The 20508-nt window shown below is 38.7% G+C and overlaps 1 protein-coding gene across 2 annotated transcripts; it reads right to left on the bottom strand.

Moving 5' to 3' along the window:
• Positions 1 to 831: 831 nt before the first annotated feature.
• aifm1 (apoptosis inducing factor mitochondrion associated 1) lies at positions 832 to 19746 on the bottom strand. Of its 2 annotated transcripts, XM_057361359.1 has the most exons (19): positions 19556 to 19746; positions 10181 to 10311; positions 9949 to 10048; positions 9013 to 9039; positions 6124 to 6339; positions 5955 to 6017; positions 5551 to 5705; positions 4899 to 5029; positions 4665 to 4755; positions 4089 to 4173; positions 3920 to 3996; positions 3435 to 3543; positions 3189 to 3296; positions 2648 to 2736; positions 2404 to 2544; positions 2158 to 2300; positions 1654 to 1778; positions 1268 to 1452; positions 832 to 1157 (listed from the first exon to the last, which is right to left on the bottom strand). In XM_057361359.1, exons 1-19 carry the CDS (start codon positions 19632 to 19634, stop codon positions 1086 to 1088), a joined length of 2127 nt encoding a protein of 708 aa, XP_057217342.1. In that variant the 5' UTR covers positions 19635 to 19746; the 3' UTR covers positions 832 to 1085. The 2 variants fall into 2 exon arrangements, with proteins under 2 accessions (XP_057217342.1, XP_057217350.1); XM_057361367.1 differs by lacking the exons at positions 5955 to 6017; positions 6124 to 6339 and having other exon boundaries at positions 19556 to 19745.
• Between the last annotated feature and the right edge of the window lie 762 nt (positions 19747 to 20508).

Genomic DNA, 20508 nt, shown 5'->3' with positions numbered 1-20508 from the left:
CAGAAACAGAAACCGCTTGCGTTTCTGTGGAGTCCAAATACTTTATTTATTTATCTAAGCAGTCTGAATCCATCTACAGAACGCAACCATCCATCAAAATGCACCAGTTACCTTGCAAAAATAAGAAAAAAAAACAAATAAAATGCTGGGTTTGCCACCATGAATGAATTTCATAAATGAAATTAAAGTCATAATATGTACCTGGTGACAAACTCACTGCGCTGAAAATAACCGAATGATTCAGAATTCAAGGAGCATAATTGTTTTTCATGGCTATCACTCTGCAGAAGGACGTCACACAGCGAGTAATTTTCTATTACTCGGCCTGTAAATCAGAGCACTGGTGCGTGTGGAAATAGGTCAAGTCTGTCACGGAGGACGTTTGAGGGCAATGGCAGGTGTAATGAGTCTTAACATGTTGAGATGCCCCTTTACACATGTCAAAAGCCTCAGGGTTAAATCCATTTCAGGCACATTCGCGTTCACACACAACTGAGGCAAATCTTCTCTGACAATCCCAAGCACTTTGGACCGCAAGCTCTGAAACTGGATTCACATGTTTTCATTCATTGCACAATCTTGTTGGCCTTCAACTTGAACCTGTTGCTTTAATATTGCTTACAGAAAATACTATGTTGCCAATTGTCAGACAAATTTGTTTGTGGTTTTGTTCATTTGCAATGCATCCATTACAACACACTATAAAAGTTGATATCCCGGCCTGGTTTTGAGGATTTAGGTAGCTTTTTAACAGCCTGCATGAAATTAGATTTACTGACCACAACAGAAAAAAATCACAGAACACAAACTTTAAATACAAAGAATGTAGAGTTTGTTCAGTAGAAGAGCAGTACAAATTTATTAAATCCACAACCATAATGAAACCACAGTGCCACCCTGAGGCTCGGAAGCTGCACTGCATGTCCTGTTCTCAGAGTTCAAGACCAAAACAGTTGACGACAGGCTAATGTAAGCCTGCATGTGTTTGTTCTCTGTATGTGTGTGAGTCTTTTCACAAGTTCACTTCACATAGACGTAAGATGAGTTTCCTTGACAGAGTGGACGGAGAAAATGAGTGAGATTGTTCAGTCCTCGTGGATGTTGAAAAGCTTGGCCACCTCGTTCAGATCTGCATGCTCCTCTCCATCTTTGATTATCTACACACACAGAAAATAAAGAAAAATGATCACATCTACCAGATGAGACACAGGAAAGCAGGTTTTAAATAAAAATGGATAAACAGAGCCTGAAAAACATCTCCGCTCACCTTTCTTGCAATGGGCATTCTGTTAAAGACATTCCACAGGACGATACCGACCACCACTTTATCCCTCAGGTAGAAAATCACTCCTTTCCCATAATCTTCTTCCTTCTGGTTAGGAGGGGCCGCCGCTCCAGACTTCACTGCTTCGGCGACCTCCTCCGTCTCGCTCTCAGAGCGGATACCAGTACCTGTAGCCAGGGTGGATAAAGTGATATAACATATGAGTAAGCATTAACTGTATTCTTGATCATACTCCGTTCGTGGACTGAAAATCTCCGTTCATCCTCATACGTTCGTTCATCATACTCCGTTTTCAAGACTGAAAATCTGACACTTGAAGTGGTAATCCATTGTCGCAGTGATCTACATGTTAGCAAATGTTTGTGTACCTGATTGCTCTGTCGCAGCTTTTGGTGTGTCCTTGGCTGTGGCTTCAGCAAACACTCCTACGGTGGGCAGACTGCTGTCCACTATACCAATGGCTTCATACCCCACATCCGGGCCCAAATCACTCCTGTAGACAAGGACATATATTGTAAGTGCTGAATTACACATACACGATAAACAACAATATTCCGGTAAGATATTTTATGTACTATAAAATATACAGTAAACGGTTAGTCGATGTAGATAAAAGTGACTGCTATAATTCATAAATCTTGTGCAACTCAGAACTTACTCTCCAGTCCAAAAACTAAGCTGCAAAAATAAACGTTCTGATAGCATCCACATTTACATGTCAAGTGAAGTCTACTGGTCGATTAGAAACTAGGCTAACCAACTCACAGTTATGGGAATAAAGTGAATAAAGTATAAAGATCTTTGCAGTCCGTAATAGTTAGTGTCAGCGTGTTGCACTGTGTGTGTGTGTGTGTGCTTGCATGCATGCATACCAGAACATGGACTGGTGCCAGTAGGGTTTGTTGGCTCCTGTCATGTTCTCTCCAGCCAATCGACCGCTGACCACCGCATGATCGTGATGCTCCACACGCCTACGGCCCAGTTTGATGTCATAAAAACATGCAGCATCTCCCGCCTAGAATGCAGAATTTCAAAAACAACAACCAATACAGTATCTCTGTCACCCCCGTAGTAAAATCAAGTCTCCTCTGTTTTGCTGTGAAAAATGCCATACGTACCACCCAGATATTGGAGCGAGCCTGGAGCTCAGCATTCACCCGGTACCCTCCGAAATCAGAGTCCACCTCCAGCCCAGCTGATTTGGCCAGTTCCACACTAGACTCCAAACCAACTGCCGCCACAATGTGGTCCGTCGTCACCTAAACCGACAATATGCATTTAAGTTAATAAATTGATCACCATTAATTCCAAGCTAACATGATAATACAAAAGATTACCTGGCTAAGATACAAGCGCACTCACCTGTCGTCCATCCTTTAGTTTGATCTCCAGTTTGCCATTTTTGTAGTTCACATTTTTAACCACTGCGTCTGTTATGACATTCACACCCTCTGCAAAAGGTCAAAGGGTTAGCTGCGCTGAACTTCAAAACGTCAATCTGTTCAAACAGGTTTCCTGAACACACTGTCATTGTTTGGCGAACTCACACCATTGGTGGAGTCGATGTTTCAATGTCAGGCATATCAAACAAACAGCAATGTTTCAATAGCACAGTGCACGTGTTCACACTTTTCAGGAAAATGAACATGCAAATGGTTTACTAACAGTTATCTCTGCTTATTTAGGTTGGGAAAAGACAAAGCGTTAAATCAATTTTGAAATGAGAGCAGTTATTATTTAGGAACAACCTTGCTTTTTACACAAATGTTTCCAAATATAAATGATTTACATTATACTGCTCACATTCAAATAAAAAAAGCAAATCTGTGGCTTTCTGTGATTAAAAATATTAATAAAAGTATCTTTTGAGAGTATAAGAGATATATTGTGATTACCCTCTCACCTTTTTTGACTTTCTCAGTGGTCCAGTTACTCAAGTATTCAGGCAGAACTTTTCCCATGTTCCCCTTCTCTGGAAACAATTGGATCACCTCTAAATCAAGATTTGCGGCTGCCCCAATGTAGAAATAAACACAATGCAAAAGAATGAGTAAACTATGTACATAATAAATAAATAAATAAAATAAAAAAATATATATATATATCAACCCATTATAACATAAGGTTATGAATAACTATTTAAACTCACATCTGCGACCAATGGCACATGCAAGCTCGCTACCCAGAAAACCTCCACCAATGATTGTGATGGATTTCACTTCTCGGGAGATCTTCTCTAGAGACCTGAAATCCTCAATCTTCCAAAAAGACATATGACAGTTAGTTAGGAACATACAGGGACGTGTATAAAACAACATAAAACAGAGTATTACTTAAAACGTTTCTTTACACAGACATTTCTATCACCGATTTCACAAACGCTACACTAAATGTGTAAGTTTTACTGAACAATGCCTCCTACAGACAGTATTGCAGCTTTACACTGATGTAATTTATAAACCATCTCAAAAAGATGGTTTAAGGTAAAAGAGCTTATCTAAGGTTTTAAATCTTATACTGTATACAGTAGTAACAATAACAGTCTTCGAAACTGATCAGACTTTTAAAGACAACATACATTAGTTTTAATATGACACTAAATCAGTTACCATTAAAAGACTTTAGTCAACATACTTTCCTAAAAAGCGTGGTCCTATTCTTCACATCCTCTCCTGCCCTGTCAATCACTTGCAGGTTCCTAGGTACCCCACCTAATACACACACACACGAATGTGTATAAACGCACATATAAACGCACATGGTTATACACTCTATTGCTGGTTATCTTATAAGTTTGTTTCACCTGTGGCAATGAGGCACTTATCATAGGAGATCTCTGCACCATCACTCAGTTTGATTTTATTTCCCCTGACATCCATGTGAACCACCTACACAGTGGACACAAACACACATTCAGGGTTGTGATCAGGATGACTCAACCACATAGTTTTGCATCAATAAAACACTTCCTCCAGCTCACTGAGCTCAGCAATTTCTTATTCATGCGCCGGAATGGCAAAAAATCTGATCCGGGCATGCTGCCCAGCCCGGATCAATGTTGAAATGTATCTGTGTGGACAAATGCAAAGTCAGTACTGAGAAATGTATGTTGTGGTGGTAATTTTGTGAGATATTTCCGAGGGTGCTACTAACAGCCAAATGAGGCAAATACTTTTAAGATGCAAAACTTAAGACAATAATGGCTGTGAACAGGAATGAGATCTGAGATCTCCATTAGACATTCCATTGTGATATCACTCTTATTGTAATGAGAGTGACCCATATTTGTGTGTATAAACAGAATATGGAAAAACTCTCACAGTGAGGTAAAAAATATCTGACAATCTTGAGAATTGAGTTTCGACCATGGGTTTCTTACCTTACGACCAGTGAGCACAGCCACACCGCCGTTCTCCACCTTAGCGAGATCAACAGGACTGATGTAGAATGATGCAGGCTGGAAATAAATACTGAAAAAAAGTAAATAACACAATTTCTACAAACAATCTTATAAAATCTTAATGAAGTAATGAAAGTAGTATGACATCTATAACACCAGATGCAGACGGTGTGCAGAAGTGTGTGGTTTTGGATTGATCATTCAGACACACACCTCCTCTCTTTGCCATTCCACTGTTTGAAACGCAGTGTTTCCGTGACCTTGGGGTCATCTGAGAACCAGAGTTCTTTAGAGAGAGGGGGTCTCATGTAGGGGAGGTCAGATTCTTCCGTAACAATCAACACCTGTATGTGTAACAAACACAATTTAAACCTTGTCAAACATTTTGAACGATCTTTAATAAGGCACACAAAGGTAAGGAGCAATGTGGAGATTTAGGCAGCATCTAGTGGTGAGGTTGCAAATTGCAAACAATGGCTCACTTCACCCCTCCACCCTCCCTTTCGAAGAACTACGGCAACTAACACAGGACAAACATATCGTCATGTTTCCGCTTCTTTGCCGAAGAAGATAACATGTTTACGAAACGCATTCTGTAGAGCAGTTTGTACATTTAGGGCTACTGTAGAAACAATATGGCAAATTCCATGTAAGGGGACCCGCGGTGTACTGTATGTAGATATGCAGAAATAGCTCATTCTAAGGTAATAAAAACAACACTTCATTCTGTACGGTCTTCATACATCTCTGAAGACAGTTACTGTATGTATACTACTGTATATTGCATTTCTGTCAACAAATCCTCCAAACAAATGACACACTAGACTTTTAACATTAATGTTATTGTGACCAATATTAGACTCACCCTGGCACCAGGGTCACGTGCCCGAATGGATCTAGCTGCAGCGAATGCAGCCGTGCCTCCACCAATCAGCAGATAGGGGGCGTGTTCAGGGACATCTGAATGAGCGGCAGTGGGTTCAAGGGGCACATCAGCAGAAGCAGGCTCAGCAGTCACAGCTGGTCAAATAAGGAGCAATTTAGTAAAAACAAATAAATAAGCTCAAACACTGAGTGACAGAAGATGAGGCATTTAATGAGTAGACAACTTTTGAATGACAAGAAAAATCTCCCTAAAAAACACAGATTCAAAAGTCGAACAATCTAAAAAAGATGAAATAGGTGCGCATATGTCAATGAAGTCATTACCACTATCTTTATCGGCATTGTGTTTAAATTGTTCCCATCCAGTTAAAACTGGACTCTTACCACTGTCAGAATCAGGTGGAATCTCTGGCACGTGTTCAGCCATGGGTACCGGTGTTGGCTCAGCTTGTTAACCCCGATGTAAGAGGAGAGCAAAGACGTTAACCTCAATTTTCAAACAGAAAACGTTCCTCTACCAAATACTGGATCCATGCAGATGTGTCAAGCTTACCACTCTCAACAACAGGAGCTATGGGTTCTTCGCTCTGTTTAACTTCTGCAGTGTCCGGTTCAGGTGATTCTAAAACAAGTTCTGAACTAAGAGCTTCCACAGTGGGTTCCGTTACAGGCTCTTCAACAACAGGTTCCGATACAGTAGGTTCTTCAACAGATGGTTCTGTGACAGCAGATTCTTCAGGTTCCAATGTGGGAGCCTTAGCAATCGCCTCTAGTTCCACAGAACGGGCAGAACAAATATGTTTGACAGAGCATCAAAATAAAAATTTCACTCTAAACTGACTCTCTAAATGCTTTAAGATTCCAGAGTTGTTGCCGATTATGAATAGAAAAGATGACAAGTTTGGACTCATTTGAGGTTGGCTCCTTTGATGAAAGAGGAAGTATCGTTTTCCAGGATCGGGGATGAATTTGTAGGGTAGAAAAGGGTAAAACACAAGGAAGAGGATAATAGTTCTGGATGGGTGTGAAAACATCTGATGAAGGAGTCTTGCATTTTTTGTTTTGACCTCCCATCACAGGATCTTCAGGTTTTGGTATAGCAACAAACTCCGCCACCGTAATGAACATCATATTTTCTCAATAAAGTGTCTGTTCATTAGGTTCTCTCATTGTTCTTCGATGTTCTCTAAAACTCTAATTAAAACACAATGACATCACTAATATTCTAATACTTCACAGGGCTCCTGTTTGTCACTATTATCCTCCCATTCTTGGCTGTTATTGCAGATGACCCTGTATTTGTTGATTTTTGCTGGTATTTGCTGGTTACCATCAAAAAGTCCAACAAATGCAACTTGCTTTCTTTCCAGAACTTGAGATCTTCAAAGCTTCAGCTGCATTGTGCAGGCAGGGTACTGGGCGGATCATCTACAGACCAATTGGATAATCTAACTGTTTAAATATCTTTCCAAACGTTTTGAAATGGACAACGACAAAGCAGAACAGCGAGTACAAAACAGTACCAATAGTTAGTGAGATGAATCGTTAAAAAAGGAAAGAATATAATGATGTCCTTGAGTTAAGGTTTGGTTGGCTGTTGTGGTTTGATGATGTGTGACACAAAGACAATGGACACGTAAAACATGGAGGAAAAGAACTTCAGGAATGTTCACTTCACAAAGACAACGAAAGAACTTCATACAACATCTCCTCAGTCCAACCATTAATAAGCTGAAACACCAAAAACTTGACATTTGTACCATATTAGCCTCTCAATTTGTAAAGGAATTCATAATAATTTATCATAAAAGCAATGGATTTCTCTCAGTTGGGTGAGGAATGTCATTGGAGTTACCCAAAAGGCAAATCACATGAAAAGAAATTCTCAAGTGAAGTCACACTCTTGACATAAAGGACAGTTCCCCGGTGTAAGAAACACTCAAAAAATAGTTTGCATTAATAGTTTGTGGCAGATGTTTTACCACAAAACCATTCAGAGAAAAGTGCATAGCTTGTGGAGAAGTGTTAGGAGAGGAAATCTAAAAGGAGTTTAGTAAAAACATGTCCCATGCAGCATATAGTCTCCTAAGAATTATGAAAACTTAACACTGACACAAGATGGTCAGACATAAGCCAAAAGGAAAGAAATAATAAGACAGTAAAGAATAAACACAACCGTATAGCTTAACAGCCAAACCTGCTCCAAGAATATAAGCAGTAAATTACAAATAGAGTTAGTAATTTAACAAAATATGACTTCAAGTCAACTTTAGTTGCATATAACCATAAAAGCATTTATGATCATGTTTATATTCACAAAATACTGCTTTAACTAAATATATAATATTTGGTCATTTGAAGCTGCAAGATAAACATTGGATGTAATTTCTCCTCGAGTACTCAACATTAGCACAATTATCCTATACAATTATGAATTTTTTTTGATGGATATGGAAACAGGAGTTGACTTGACAGAACAGGTCCTTGTGAAAAATCCTCTTTAATATTTATGCAAAAACATAGGCTTGCAACGGCAGTAAAAATATAATAATATAAACGTTCACGGAGACAGAAAATTCATAACAGCCAGCGAGTGCAGTGACATGCATATTTCTAAACATATCTAAAATGACAAGCTTCTGTTGTAATATTTACCACCCTCAAACCAAGCCAAATATACAAAATGGAAAATTTCACAAACCATATTGTTGTGGAAATGACACAATTCTACATAACATGTTACATAAGTCATTATTCAGATGAAGTAGAATTAACAAGTCCTACGGGGTCTCATACTGCACGAGTAGAACATTATGTCCTTGTAACTGCACTCACCAAGCATGTCGACTATCCCGTGTTTGCATGTGTGCATCTCATTCATTTAGCCATATTAAGACCACAGAGCACAAGCACAAGACACCTCAGGAATGGCTAAACTTAGATTTAAAAAGATAATTTTTAGAAAGCCCAAATGAAACATTCTTCACATAACTGGCAAATTCCCTATAAAATCAAAATTTTATCAAGGCTCTGGTTTGCTCCATCTGAGTTAAAAGAATGACATCAGCAGAGAGGGATCTACACTTTTAGATTTTGAATAAAGATTAAAAATATTTTTTTGTGGATTGATTTGGACAGTTGAATTCTTCACCACAAAACTAGTAATGTGCAGTAACAAAGCAGGGTACATTTTGGTTTCATGGGGACTTAGTAAGAATGTTCATATGGACAATTTTTGAATTATATTTTTACTCTAAGCTGAGATTTTCCTGAGGTGTCTTGTGCTTGTGCTAAGCCTTTAGGCTTGCGTTAGACTTTAAGCAAAGCCTCTTTTAAACAATCAGCCAATAAGCAGGGAGTGGAAATGTTCTGTGGTCAATATGCACATACATACGTTACATACACATAAAGATAGAAAGATGCTGTTAAAATGACTTCTCACCTTCTTTTGGTTTTGCCACAATTCGAGCTAAAACACAAAAGACAAGACAACAGTATGACTGGTTTTAATCACTGATCTATATAAATGATTGGATTGCACCTAGAACGCTAAACCAACGGCAGGAGGTGAAGCCACTGGAAGCGATCGCGCTGCCATCTTGGTATGCCCTGATGACAGAGAGCGCCATTGACTTACAGTCAAAATGACGATCTAAAATAACCTGTTTTTCATCTTATTAGGCGATAAGTTGTTAGTTCACATGTGTATTACTTCTGATGCTTTTTCCAATGTTTATGTTTATTTTGGGCACAATAGCGACGTATAGAAATCAATGTATAGAAGGTGAGTGTGTACAGCACACTGTTGTAATGGCACATGCGTAAATGTTTAGAAATAAATTTTCATGTCCATGACTTAAAGAACATATACAGCCTGTATTTACCTGTATTTAGATTTCAGAATCAGCACATTTGTCATGTCTCGTTAGACTGCTGATCTGATATATACGCTACTGTAATGAAAATGAACGTAACTCACTCTATATCTAATAAGACTGGAAAATTCCCGACTTTAAATAATTAACCATTTACATGCAAAAACCGGGACTGGTAAGTTAATATGTGATAACTAATAATAGAATATAACGTTTGGGCATACCAACATGGCAGCGCGGTAGCTTCAGTGTAATGATGTCATGAGTAATCCAATCATTTATATAGATCATTGGTTTTAATTCACTTTTTAATTCAAAGTTGTTGGAGTTTTTTCAAAAGAAATGTGGCTTAAAGAGGCACAAACCAGGACTGTTTAAGTGTTTTCAAAGAAAAGAAAAATAGCTTAACAGAAGCACAACTGCTAAATAAATGTGGCCAGTTATTATTTCATTGGTGAGTGTATTTGTTAGTCTATATATGCGTGACAATTGTGTTCACTTACCTACAGCCTCAGCTGCTTGTGGCCTTTGTTTTGGTCTGCTGGCAATTTCTATCATACGCTCATTATACCTTTCCTTGTCCCCTGAGACAGTGCGGTAGGTCTTCAAAGACACAAACAAACAAATAACACTCAGCTGGAATCGTACAACTTTGAATTATAAATGCTGCCTTTATTCAGTTTCAGTGCAAGAAATCTCAAAATTGAGGATGATAGTAAAACAAGTCATACTCACATAAATACCTCCTCCCAGACATGTTGCTCCAACCAGAACATAATAAAGAGTGTTCTCCCCGCCCCCTCCTGTTGGCCCTGATGACATCTGGGCCTTCTGCATCATCTCCAGTCTTCTCCCATGTCTCAGCACTGAGTCGATAATGAAACGAATTTATTACAAAATAACAAATTCATAACGCTTATAACAAAGGGGTATTTATAGATTAATTGGATTGTAATAATGCCAAACCTAAACACAGCAAGAACTTTAGCTGCAAAAAAAAGCTTGCACCTGTAGGTCACGTCACACGGGCTGATCAGACAGAACGCGTTTTTTGCTGTTAGACGCGCCTCTTGAATTATTTTCAGTTGGCAGGGAGCGTTTTGCGCGCTTCTTATGCGCGCCGGGCACCTCGCGTTTTTTTTACACCTGCTGCGCCTGAAGTTGAAAAAAATCAACTCTGAGCAGAAAAGCACTTGACATCATGCGACCTTTTTCCACTGTCCAATCGAACGGAGAGGTGGGGCTTCCGTTGCGGTGACGGAACTTTACAGTTGCTTGAAACGTCCGGAGACCATAGACATAATCGTTGGCCGTTTCTCAATATGCATCCTTGTCTGTACTTGTATTCTTGTGGACTTGTGAAACTTCATCAGAAGCAGCCCAAATACTGTTCCAAATCAAAGTTCACATCTAGCCAAGTACAGTTCAAATCCCCGGATGTGTTCTTGCTCCGCCCCTTTTATCGAGGTTGGATAGGGAGGTGATTTGTGCGGACTTGATACGGGCCATAACCCAGAATTCAGTTCGCTCCAACTGACGTTCCGTAATGGCGGAAGAGAGAACGCACAACTGTAACACATTTGGAAATACTAATGTTATTATGTCACGAAATTTAGTTTTTGAGGCGAGAATATAGTTGTTTAGACTTCAAATCTGGCATTGAATTATAAGGTTAGCCACTATTTGAAAATTTCTTCAGACGATTTCGGAGGTGGGAGATCCCGGGTAGTCAGCGCTTATGTACCTGCCGAGGCCAGCCCTACCTCGGCAAGTGCTCCTGAAATATACTGCAGCCAATAGCGTTGCTGTAGTGGTTCCATTTTGATGGATTAATTGATTCTTTTACTTATTTCACTTTCCTTTTTTCTGTGTCTAATTTCTCCTGGTAACGTCCAACACTTTCCCACCACCGTCTTTCCCGCTATTTTATTTGAATTGAAAACGAGAAGATTCCGTTGTTTGATATTCAATTTTATTTCAAACGAAATTAATATAATCAGAGTAGGCAAATATTGCCTGAACCACATATTAATGTTTAATAGTTTCAAATACAAAAGAGGCAGCTGTATAATATTGTATCACATGTTTTGCTAATTATGTTGGCTTGAGAGAGCCAACATACTGTTCTTGTATCTAAGCTTATTATTATTTTTCTTCTGATCCCCAAAATTTCTGACTGCTACTCCTCCTAGAGCTTTCAAACTACATCCACCAAACTTTCCACAAACCTTCAAACTCGTCTGACTTGAGATGCTGTATCTTTTCTAACTGATCCGGGTTCTGGTTTTCGAAAACCGGACTCTCAAAACCACCTAATTTCCCATAGACTTAACATTGCGACAAATTTTGACGGCTCATAACTCAAAGTGAGGATGTCGTAGAAACTTGTGAGTTACCACGTTTGAAGAAGCTGGCAGGCCCTGTAAGAACTTACCTCACAATTGGGTGTAAGTTGTACCCCTGGGGCGTAAGAGCCCCCCAAAATTCCCCATTGACTTATAATGGGACAGGAAACATGCCCATATAAGGCGTCATAACTGTCCCATGTTGAATAACTTCGCACAACCACTTAGAGACAAGGGGGTGGGCTCAATTTACTCAGACAACCAATCAGTATCCCAGGAACTTCCTTAATCTACAAAGCCACGCCCATAGCAACCATTTACAGCAACCTAGCAACCGCTCCCATAGACTCCCATTATAAAAAGTCCAGATGGATATCTTTGCAACTCAGTGTCGTAAAGACAAGGGGGTGGGCTCACTTGACTCAGGCAACCAATCAGTATCCCTGAAACTTCATTAAGCTACGAAGCCACGCCCATAGCAACAAAACATGTTAACTTAGCAACCATTTAACAAGACCTATAACTCTGCATCAGAACATCGTATATACATGGGGGTTGGTTTGTTTCACTTGGTACTTGAAGCAGTATCAATTGGCTTCTGTTAAGCTACGCCCATAGCAACCAAACAGGTTAGCCTAGCAACCGTTTAGCAATACTTATATCTCTGCATCAGAACATCGTAGAGACATGGGGATTGGTTCGTTTCACTCATAACTTAGAGTATCATCAAATGGCAGATGCTAAGCCACGCCCATAGCAACCAAATAGGTTAGCCTAGCAACCGTTTGCAATACCTATATCTCTGCTTTAGAACATTGTAGAGACATGGGGGTTGGCTCGCTTCACTTGTGGCTCAAAGTATTATCAGTTGCCAGCTGGCAAAGCCACACCGATAGCAACCAAACCCATGACCTTAGCAACTGTTTAGCCAGACCTACAGTATATCTCTGCATCAGAACAATGAGAACAAAGTTTTACGATAAGTTTAATCGATAAAACCTTTCAAACTATTTCAAACTCTTCAGGACAGACTTTGTCAAGCCAACATAAAGTTTGTACTCGAACTTTACTCTCTAGTTACATTTAATATGTACATTAAAAATAAAAAAACGAAAATATATACAATGACGCTGCTGTTCCATTTGTAAAATAACTGGACTTGCCTCCTTGCAGACACATACTGTACTAGTGAGGCTGCCTCCTGCCTAGAGCAGTCCTTCTAAAGCTAGATGTTTAGAGTCCTCTTCGACATTAAACGCTAGAATGAGATGGTCTAGTAAGAGTGCATGGCAACGTCATTACTGTTTCCGCCTCCGCGGTTACTTTAAAGAGAGAAGTCATGTGTGACCACAGAAAAATAAATAAAATCATAGAGAGAGCATCTCCTATTGTTCATTTTATTTTCAGTCGTGCATAATAACGTTGTGCATAACAGCGTAACAGTTCATTTTTAGCTCATGTTAGCTCAGGTCCATTAAATAATATGAACAGATACAACTTTTCATTTTAGTAATGTCATGTACCATATTATAAATCATTATACATATTTAATTACTCATTTTCTGCATTTTTTGTCTTTTATTACATAAAAATTGTGTGAAGAAAGTGCTGACTGGATTCTCGCAATGTTCTTTGGGAACGTGTACAAAGGATTGTGGGTGATTTCAGGCAGCGAAGGATACAGTTCTTGTATCCTGCAAAACAGCCTGAATGAAGGACACAACGCGAAAGCTTCCTTCCAAGCATACTTCTGTTTGAGATGTCCGTCGGCGGCACTTGATGACGTGGCAGCCGAGATTTGCAACCTGCGTTTGAGCGTTTCTCAAATGCAAGGATTATAAATCCTTGCGTTTGAGAAACACCCAATAGAGGGTATGCATTGACGTCACTTTCCCACATGAACACGCCGGGACACGCTCCCTTGAGTGGTAAAACTAAGGCAAAATGGCTGCATTCAATAGGAGGAACAAAAACCAGGACTAAAACACGCTATTATTTGCTGAAACTACAAGCAGCTGGACTCGACAGTGATCCTTATAACTACCTTATGATTTACAAAGGAATCTGGTGTTCTTAGACACTCAAATGTTGCGCGGACTTGCGTTTCCTGATATTGTAACCATTCATTTTGCCCAGTGTTTTACCACTCAAGCAGGCGTGTTCCGGTAGGGCTGCTCGATTATGACAAAAATCATAATCACAATTATTTTGACCAATATTGAGATCCCGATTATTTAACACGATTACTAACTTTTCAAACAGCAATTTTTTTTTAACTTGGATTTTAAACTGAATTCAACTGAAAAATAAATGTAAAGAAATAGCACAGCTGAACCACTATAAAGGAAAGCTGTGCGCTGTGGTCTTATACCACAAGAAAAGAGAGGATCCTTGCAAAATGGAATGCAGCACAATAATCGTTTTACCTCGATTATTTTGTTTTTGTAATTGTTGAAGGCCAAAATGGACGATTAAGATTAATTTTCGATTAATTGCACAGTCCTACGTTCCGGCACGTTCACGTGGAAAAGTGACGACATGTGCATACCCTCTATAAAAACCTAGACGCGGCATTGGCCACTCTGTTATACTGCTGCGAAACTTCAACGGCTCCGCCATATTAGATAGGGCCCACTAAACTCAGAAGTGAATGGGAGAGCTGAGCTTTTTCTGCATTAAAAGCACAATTAAGTTTACATTTCTTAACACATTTCAATGGTTTACGATATACGTAGAGTACAAATGTATCATGTCCCTAGGTACTTCAAATCTCTGTAGTTATACTTTAAAATTAATCGTTGTCATTAGGAATTGTGAAATATACATTAATTGAGCCTGTTATTCAGGAGAATCCACTAAATGGCACCATTTTAAGTAATAGGCTATGTTAGGGATATACGCCGGTCAAGCAACAGAATAAATTAACCACACTTAAGTATTAGTCGAGAATAAAACACATCATGTTAAGATTCTGAGTTTTATTTTAATCATCCAACAAAACAACCAAGGTAAACAGATTTAATTTACATATCTAAAAAATATCAATTTTGACTGGGGAAATGGCTTTTTCTCTCATAATTTTATACAATTTCCAAACTAAAAGATGCTCTTTTATAAATCCGGTAAAACAATTACAGCAGTAAAACATGTATGTGAGACGTGCATTACAAATAGTATGAAATATGGTAATAAGACCCAACCGGGTTTTCCCACGATTTTAAAGTGAATGAGCTGTGTCCTAATCATGTGCATTTCATCTATTTTAAATTACATCACATTAGCGATGTGTACACAATTATTAAGCCTAAATGAATGCTTGACAAGCTTGGGTTTTAACAGTTCCGTATGACAAATATTTTTTCAAGTCTAACCATCTTTAACTGGAGCCATAACGTTTCTGTATTCCACGTATAAATAATAAAGTATTGGAATTAGTTGAGAAATTAAACCGTTAATTGTGTTTATAAGCAGAAAACCGCAGCTCCATCATTCACTTGTATGTGTTTATTTTTGCCCTGACCAATATGGCGTCGGTGTTGACGTATAATCCCGTGGACAATGGCGCGTCTAAATATTATATATGTCTATGCCGAAGACTGTAATTATGCAGGAGAAACTTGTGGTGGCTGTCGCAGGTTAACCAAGCAAGGTCAGAGCGAGCACCCTCTGCTTGTACATGTTTTAAGGTTTCTGCTAATATGACAGTTAATAGCAACTAGAGAGCTCACGCTATATTCACTGACTGACAGTACAGCTGTTTCGGTTGTTGCCTAGCAACATAAAAAAACGCTGCGTGAAAAACGCCTGGCTCAAATTAAAGGAGTTTTAATATCCTGACTGATTATAAAATCTGGTTGCAGCACACACAAAGAGAATCTTTATAGATTCTCTTATTTAAAATCTTAACCATGCTCTAACAAAATATTTGACATTTCTGTCACATCACCAGTGTTGTGCAAGTTACTTCCAAACTGTAATACATTACAGATTACTTGTTACTGTTTAATTTAATTTGTTTAATTTAAAAGTAATCCCTTACCTTACAATATTACTGTCTCAGAATTGTAATACGTTACATGACTCCTGTATTACTTTTGAGTTACTTTCACCAAAATAATTACTGAAGTAGAACTTAACATTCTAAAATAAGTCTTTGTATTTTTGTATTTTCAAAATACTTTTTGCCAATCAACCTCTTTAGACTGCTGATTTCTTGAATTAACTAGGCTATACACAAAAAAATACAAAAAAATACTAGATTAAATGCATTTAAATTCAAAATACTATTACAAAATAATAGTATTTTGTATTTCAAATGGATGTATTTGAATACACTGCCCATCCATGCAGTCTAATGAGGAGGTTGATTGGCAAAAAGTATTTCAGTTTGAAAATACAAAAATACTCAAATTAAACACATTTAAATACAAAATAGTCCCAATCTCATCACTGAACTAGATTATATAGAATTCTAGCTAGTCATTGTGTAAACGTTAGCATACCTTGTCATTGCTGCTGGTCTCAGGGATCTTGCTAACTAGCTTCCTGAAAGCAGCCCAATGACCCCTCAAAACCCACCTAAAAGGAATGAAAACTAGCCCAATTATTTTCCGGTGTCAAATCAAAGTTAACAACTGCCAAAAGACCTTTCTATTGCTATATTTACTTATCTGAATGGTTTCCTAGGTATTATATATATTTTTTGTTCTGTTGAACTCAAAAGATGTTTTGGGAGATTTAGGAAAGCAAACAATTCTGGGTCACCTTTGACTACCGTTATAATTTTCTCTGCTATGGTAGTCAATGATGCCAAAGAATTTTCAGTTGCTAACATTCTACCAAATATCTTTGTGTTCAACCGAACAATGAAATTTATACAGGTTTGGAACAACTAGATGGTGAGTAATCCATAACAGAGTTTTCATTTTTGGGCTGAGTGTCCCTTTAAAAAAGATCCCATGTGTGCTCGAGGCCACGCACGGAAATGGACGAGAAACGCGTTTTCTCTTCGTAAGACATGCAAAAACTTGCTTAAGAAATAAGCATGGTTAAATATATCGCATATGTATAATGTGTGCACTGCAAGCACGTCAATGTTTTAGTTGTTCTAGACTGCGTATAGCGCTGCTCAAACGTGATATTTGACAGCCGTTAGAATCAACTGTTGTACACTCACGCGTGATTTCTTTCATTGTGCAACGTGACATGCACCTTTCGAAACATTGGTAAAAGCATAATTCGGATGCATTGTCTAATACCACCGCTATATTTTCCTCTTTGGTTGAGCTGAGCTCCTGCGTCCCTCCCTGTACTGTAGCCTGCCTGTCAGACGCTCGTTCCCCACACTTTTGAGAACGGGCCGGTCCTGGAGTTGCAAGGTATTCATCAGAGTATGAATACACATTAAGAATCTCATCAATTAACATTTATCCTTAGAATATAAATAAACATTTTGGAGGCTGCAGTACATTATGAAAGTAGCCCAAAAACCCGCGGCTCCATAATTTTCCCTGCAACTGCATTTTCAAAATAGCCCCATTGTGCGGGAACATAGCGACCCTGGCAACACTGGCGCTTACAGTGAACCGGGCAGGGTCAATAGCCTCGGACCTTTAGCTCAGAGACTGAAATCATGCCGCGTTACAATACAAAATAGTTCCACCAGCCAGAGGGAGATGAATGACACCACACGCGTCTATTCACGAACAGGAAATAGAACTTACTTGCCAGATTTTTTATTTGTTAATGTCTCTCTGGCGAAAAGTTTGTTGTAACGCAAGCATTACTGAACATGTACCGAGTAAAATATTACTGAAAATTGATTAGTAATGCCTTACACTACTGCATTACAGCAAAAAAGTAATACGTTACTGTAATGCATTACTTTTGTAACGCATTACTCCCAACACTGCACATCACACACTACAAGATCATTTTAAGATTATCCTACCAGAGGACAGGTGTATCACGTGATTTCACCAGAAAGCAGATATAAAGAATGTGATGACATGTGGACATCTAGTGGTAGTATGGCGTTATGTCAACTCGTGGTCATACAGGGATGTTTTGTTTCTGGTAGCAGTTAAATAAAGTTGTGTGAGGAAGCGTCAGCTCGAGTTCACTGTGTAAAATACAGAGCACAATGGACATTGCGAAGAGACAACTTTAATGACACATTACAGAGGCATTATAATTGTGTTGCCACATTTCAACAAGCTGTCTGTACATCTCCACTATCCGTACTTCTCCGCTATCCAACGCAGTGCGTTTACATTATTACTGTTCTGTCAGTCACTCCGTCATCTTGCAGTCTTGTCTCTCATTGGTTGTTGTAAAAGTACCAACGTCATCACCCAGATTTAAAATCCTAAATATTAAACATGTTTGATATGATCGGGGCCATCCCGATTTCCTCAGAGCACGGGAGGTGAAAATTTTAATCTGTGAATGCCTCACATTACGCGATAATCAGGACCGAACATCTGACCCGATCGAGGTCATGGACACGATTTTTTCAAATATTCTCAGGAGGGTAAAATCGGGCCTAGGATCCTGTAATTTGAGGCAGGCATTAGTGTTTCTATAGTCAGGGATGAACATAAATGGTGCGCAGGTGCGCGACCAAAATTAAAAATGCGCTCTTTAAATAAGTTTAGAACGCTCATTTGGGTACTGACATGGTTAAAAAAATTTGATGCACAATCACTGTTTTAGACCGACTAAATGTAATACTGGATAAGATTTCCGTTTGTACTGAATGCTGCCAAATCTACTGATATGTCGTTTGTTCCCGGTGTTAAACGGGACCTGGGTGTAAATGATGAAAAACGGAGTATTGGTAGCTTCGCCTTTGTTGGTTCTGCACTGCACGTCTACCAAAACACCGCTTCTCTTAAACTTTCTAAAAAGACAAGCTGTTTAAACTTGCACGCAGCTTGTGTTTCTCTATGCTATACTCGATCCTAGCTCCGCACCGCAAGTCTCCATGTGCGTTCGCAAGTGCACTTCCCAGCAACCTGCCAAAAACCAAAAAGGTTGTCGTTTTAGGTTTCAAAATTGGTGTTGAAAATTAATATTTACTAATGTAAAAAGAAAAACAAGAAGAAATACATTATCATTGTATTTTATGTGTACTTTAAAGTAATATAAATATAGTATTATCTCACTTTATTATTTTGTTTATTGTTCATTAAAAAGTAACTACTTTTTTACCTTTATTTTTAATAGGTAAATATAATTTGTCACACTATGTGCAATGTGAGCACCAAACCGAATCTCCAGGTGCTCTCTTGAGAACCAGATAGAAAAACGTATGTGCACCCGTCTATAGTGATAAGTTTCCCTCACTGAATGTAACCGCATGGCATTCATTTATTAACTGGTTGACAGTTCATTGGGTCACAATATAGGCAGAGTGCAAGTTTAACGTCGCACCGACCTTGGCACAATTACAACACTTGGCGAATATTCGACCTGTTGTATCAAATATACATAGACGGAATGTCCATACAAAGCAATTATATTACAGTTTATTTGTTAAAGCATGTTGTGCGTGACACCGTGGGGAAGTTTGACACGACTGTGTACCGCAGACAGCGCGACTTAACATTTGGACAGTACCGCACAGCACGCATGAAACTGAAAAGTTATCGTATCCATGTATTGCCCTGAGTGTTTAATGTTTAACGTCAAACGCATTTTCTGCTAGACTGAATTGAAACGAGAGCGCTAAATTTACAGGCGATCCACAGAGCCGCTAACTTGCCTGATTTTCTTGCATTCTGTAGACACAACGTGGATGAGGCCCGAGCCAGTTTGTTCCATACGGTCTTGCACTTAAACATCGCTGTGATAACGATAGCCTGGGAAAGTTCACCACCACGTTCAACGTACAAGGCCGGAGACCTTCTCAGGTCATTCAGATGAGCTCCTGCAAGCGATTCCGGTCTGCCCTGACGATCCGCCCTCTCCCCGCACTGATTGGCTACAGAGTTTACGGATTATTCGATGATTGGTTAGTGTGTCTGCCTGTTATATTATATTATCGTCAGCCAACGATGATTGGTTGTTTGTAGAGCTCGTTTTATACACGCGACAGGTCGTGTGACAAGATTCCGCCCATTTCACGTCCTGAAATTAAATATCTTATTACTCTGAGAAAATTGCTTTTTGTATTACTGTCTCTGGCTTTCGACTTTTATATTCTAAATAACCCAATAGAATCTGAATCAGAAGAGCTTTATTGCCAAGCGTGCTTGCACACACAAGGAATTTTCTTTGGCTTCTAGTACAGACATTGACAATACAATATAATACGATTTACAGTCTAAAAGATTCTAAAATATGCATATATAAAATAAAGACTATTTTACAGGAAATGGGGGATAATAACATATAAGAGACATTGTACAGGGTAGTATATAGTAGAATATACATATTAACAGATTGTATGTACACTTGTGCAAATGGATAATAAGTAGAGGTACTGTTATATACATGAGGTAGAGGTGTTATATACATGAGGTATATACAATAGTTACTTTGAATATTATTGTATATAGAATAGATAATTTTTTAATAACTGTATACTCTTTCTTTTCATTCATTTTTTCCAAAACGTCTTAAGAAGAAACTATTACATATAATAATATGAACGTATCAATGACAACAAGTCAGTTAAATGAAAACAGGGGTGCAAAATGCTATAACATTGGGAAA

Source organism: Triplophysa rosa, linkage group LG2 (genome assembly GCF_024868665.1).
Source record: "Triplophysa rosa linkage group LG2, Trosa_1v2, whole genome shotgun sequence".
In the NCBI taxonomy this organism is placed as follows: Eukaryota; Metazoa; Chordata; class Actinopteri; order Cypriniformes; family Nemacheilidae; genus Triplophysa; species Triplophysa rosa.
The sequence above is the reverse complement of the archived record's forward strand: the minus strand, read 5'-3'. Positions and strand labels throughout refer to the sequence as shown.

Bases quoted from the DNA above. Each gene is read 5' to 3' on its own strand.
- aifm1 (XM_057361359.1), bottom strand. From the start codon at position 19,634: ATGTTTAAGTGCAAGACCGTATGGAACAAACTGGCTCGGGCCTCATCC. The intron at 1,779-2,157 runs GTATGCATGCAT...CCTTGTCTACAG, and splicing joins TGGCACCAGTCCATGTTCTG to GAGTGATTTGGGCCCGGATG. The intron at 1,158-1,267 runs GTGAGCGGAGAT...CTGTGTGTGTAG, and splicing joins GAATGCCCATTGCAAGAAAG to ATAATCAAAGATGGAGAGGA.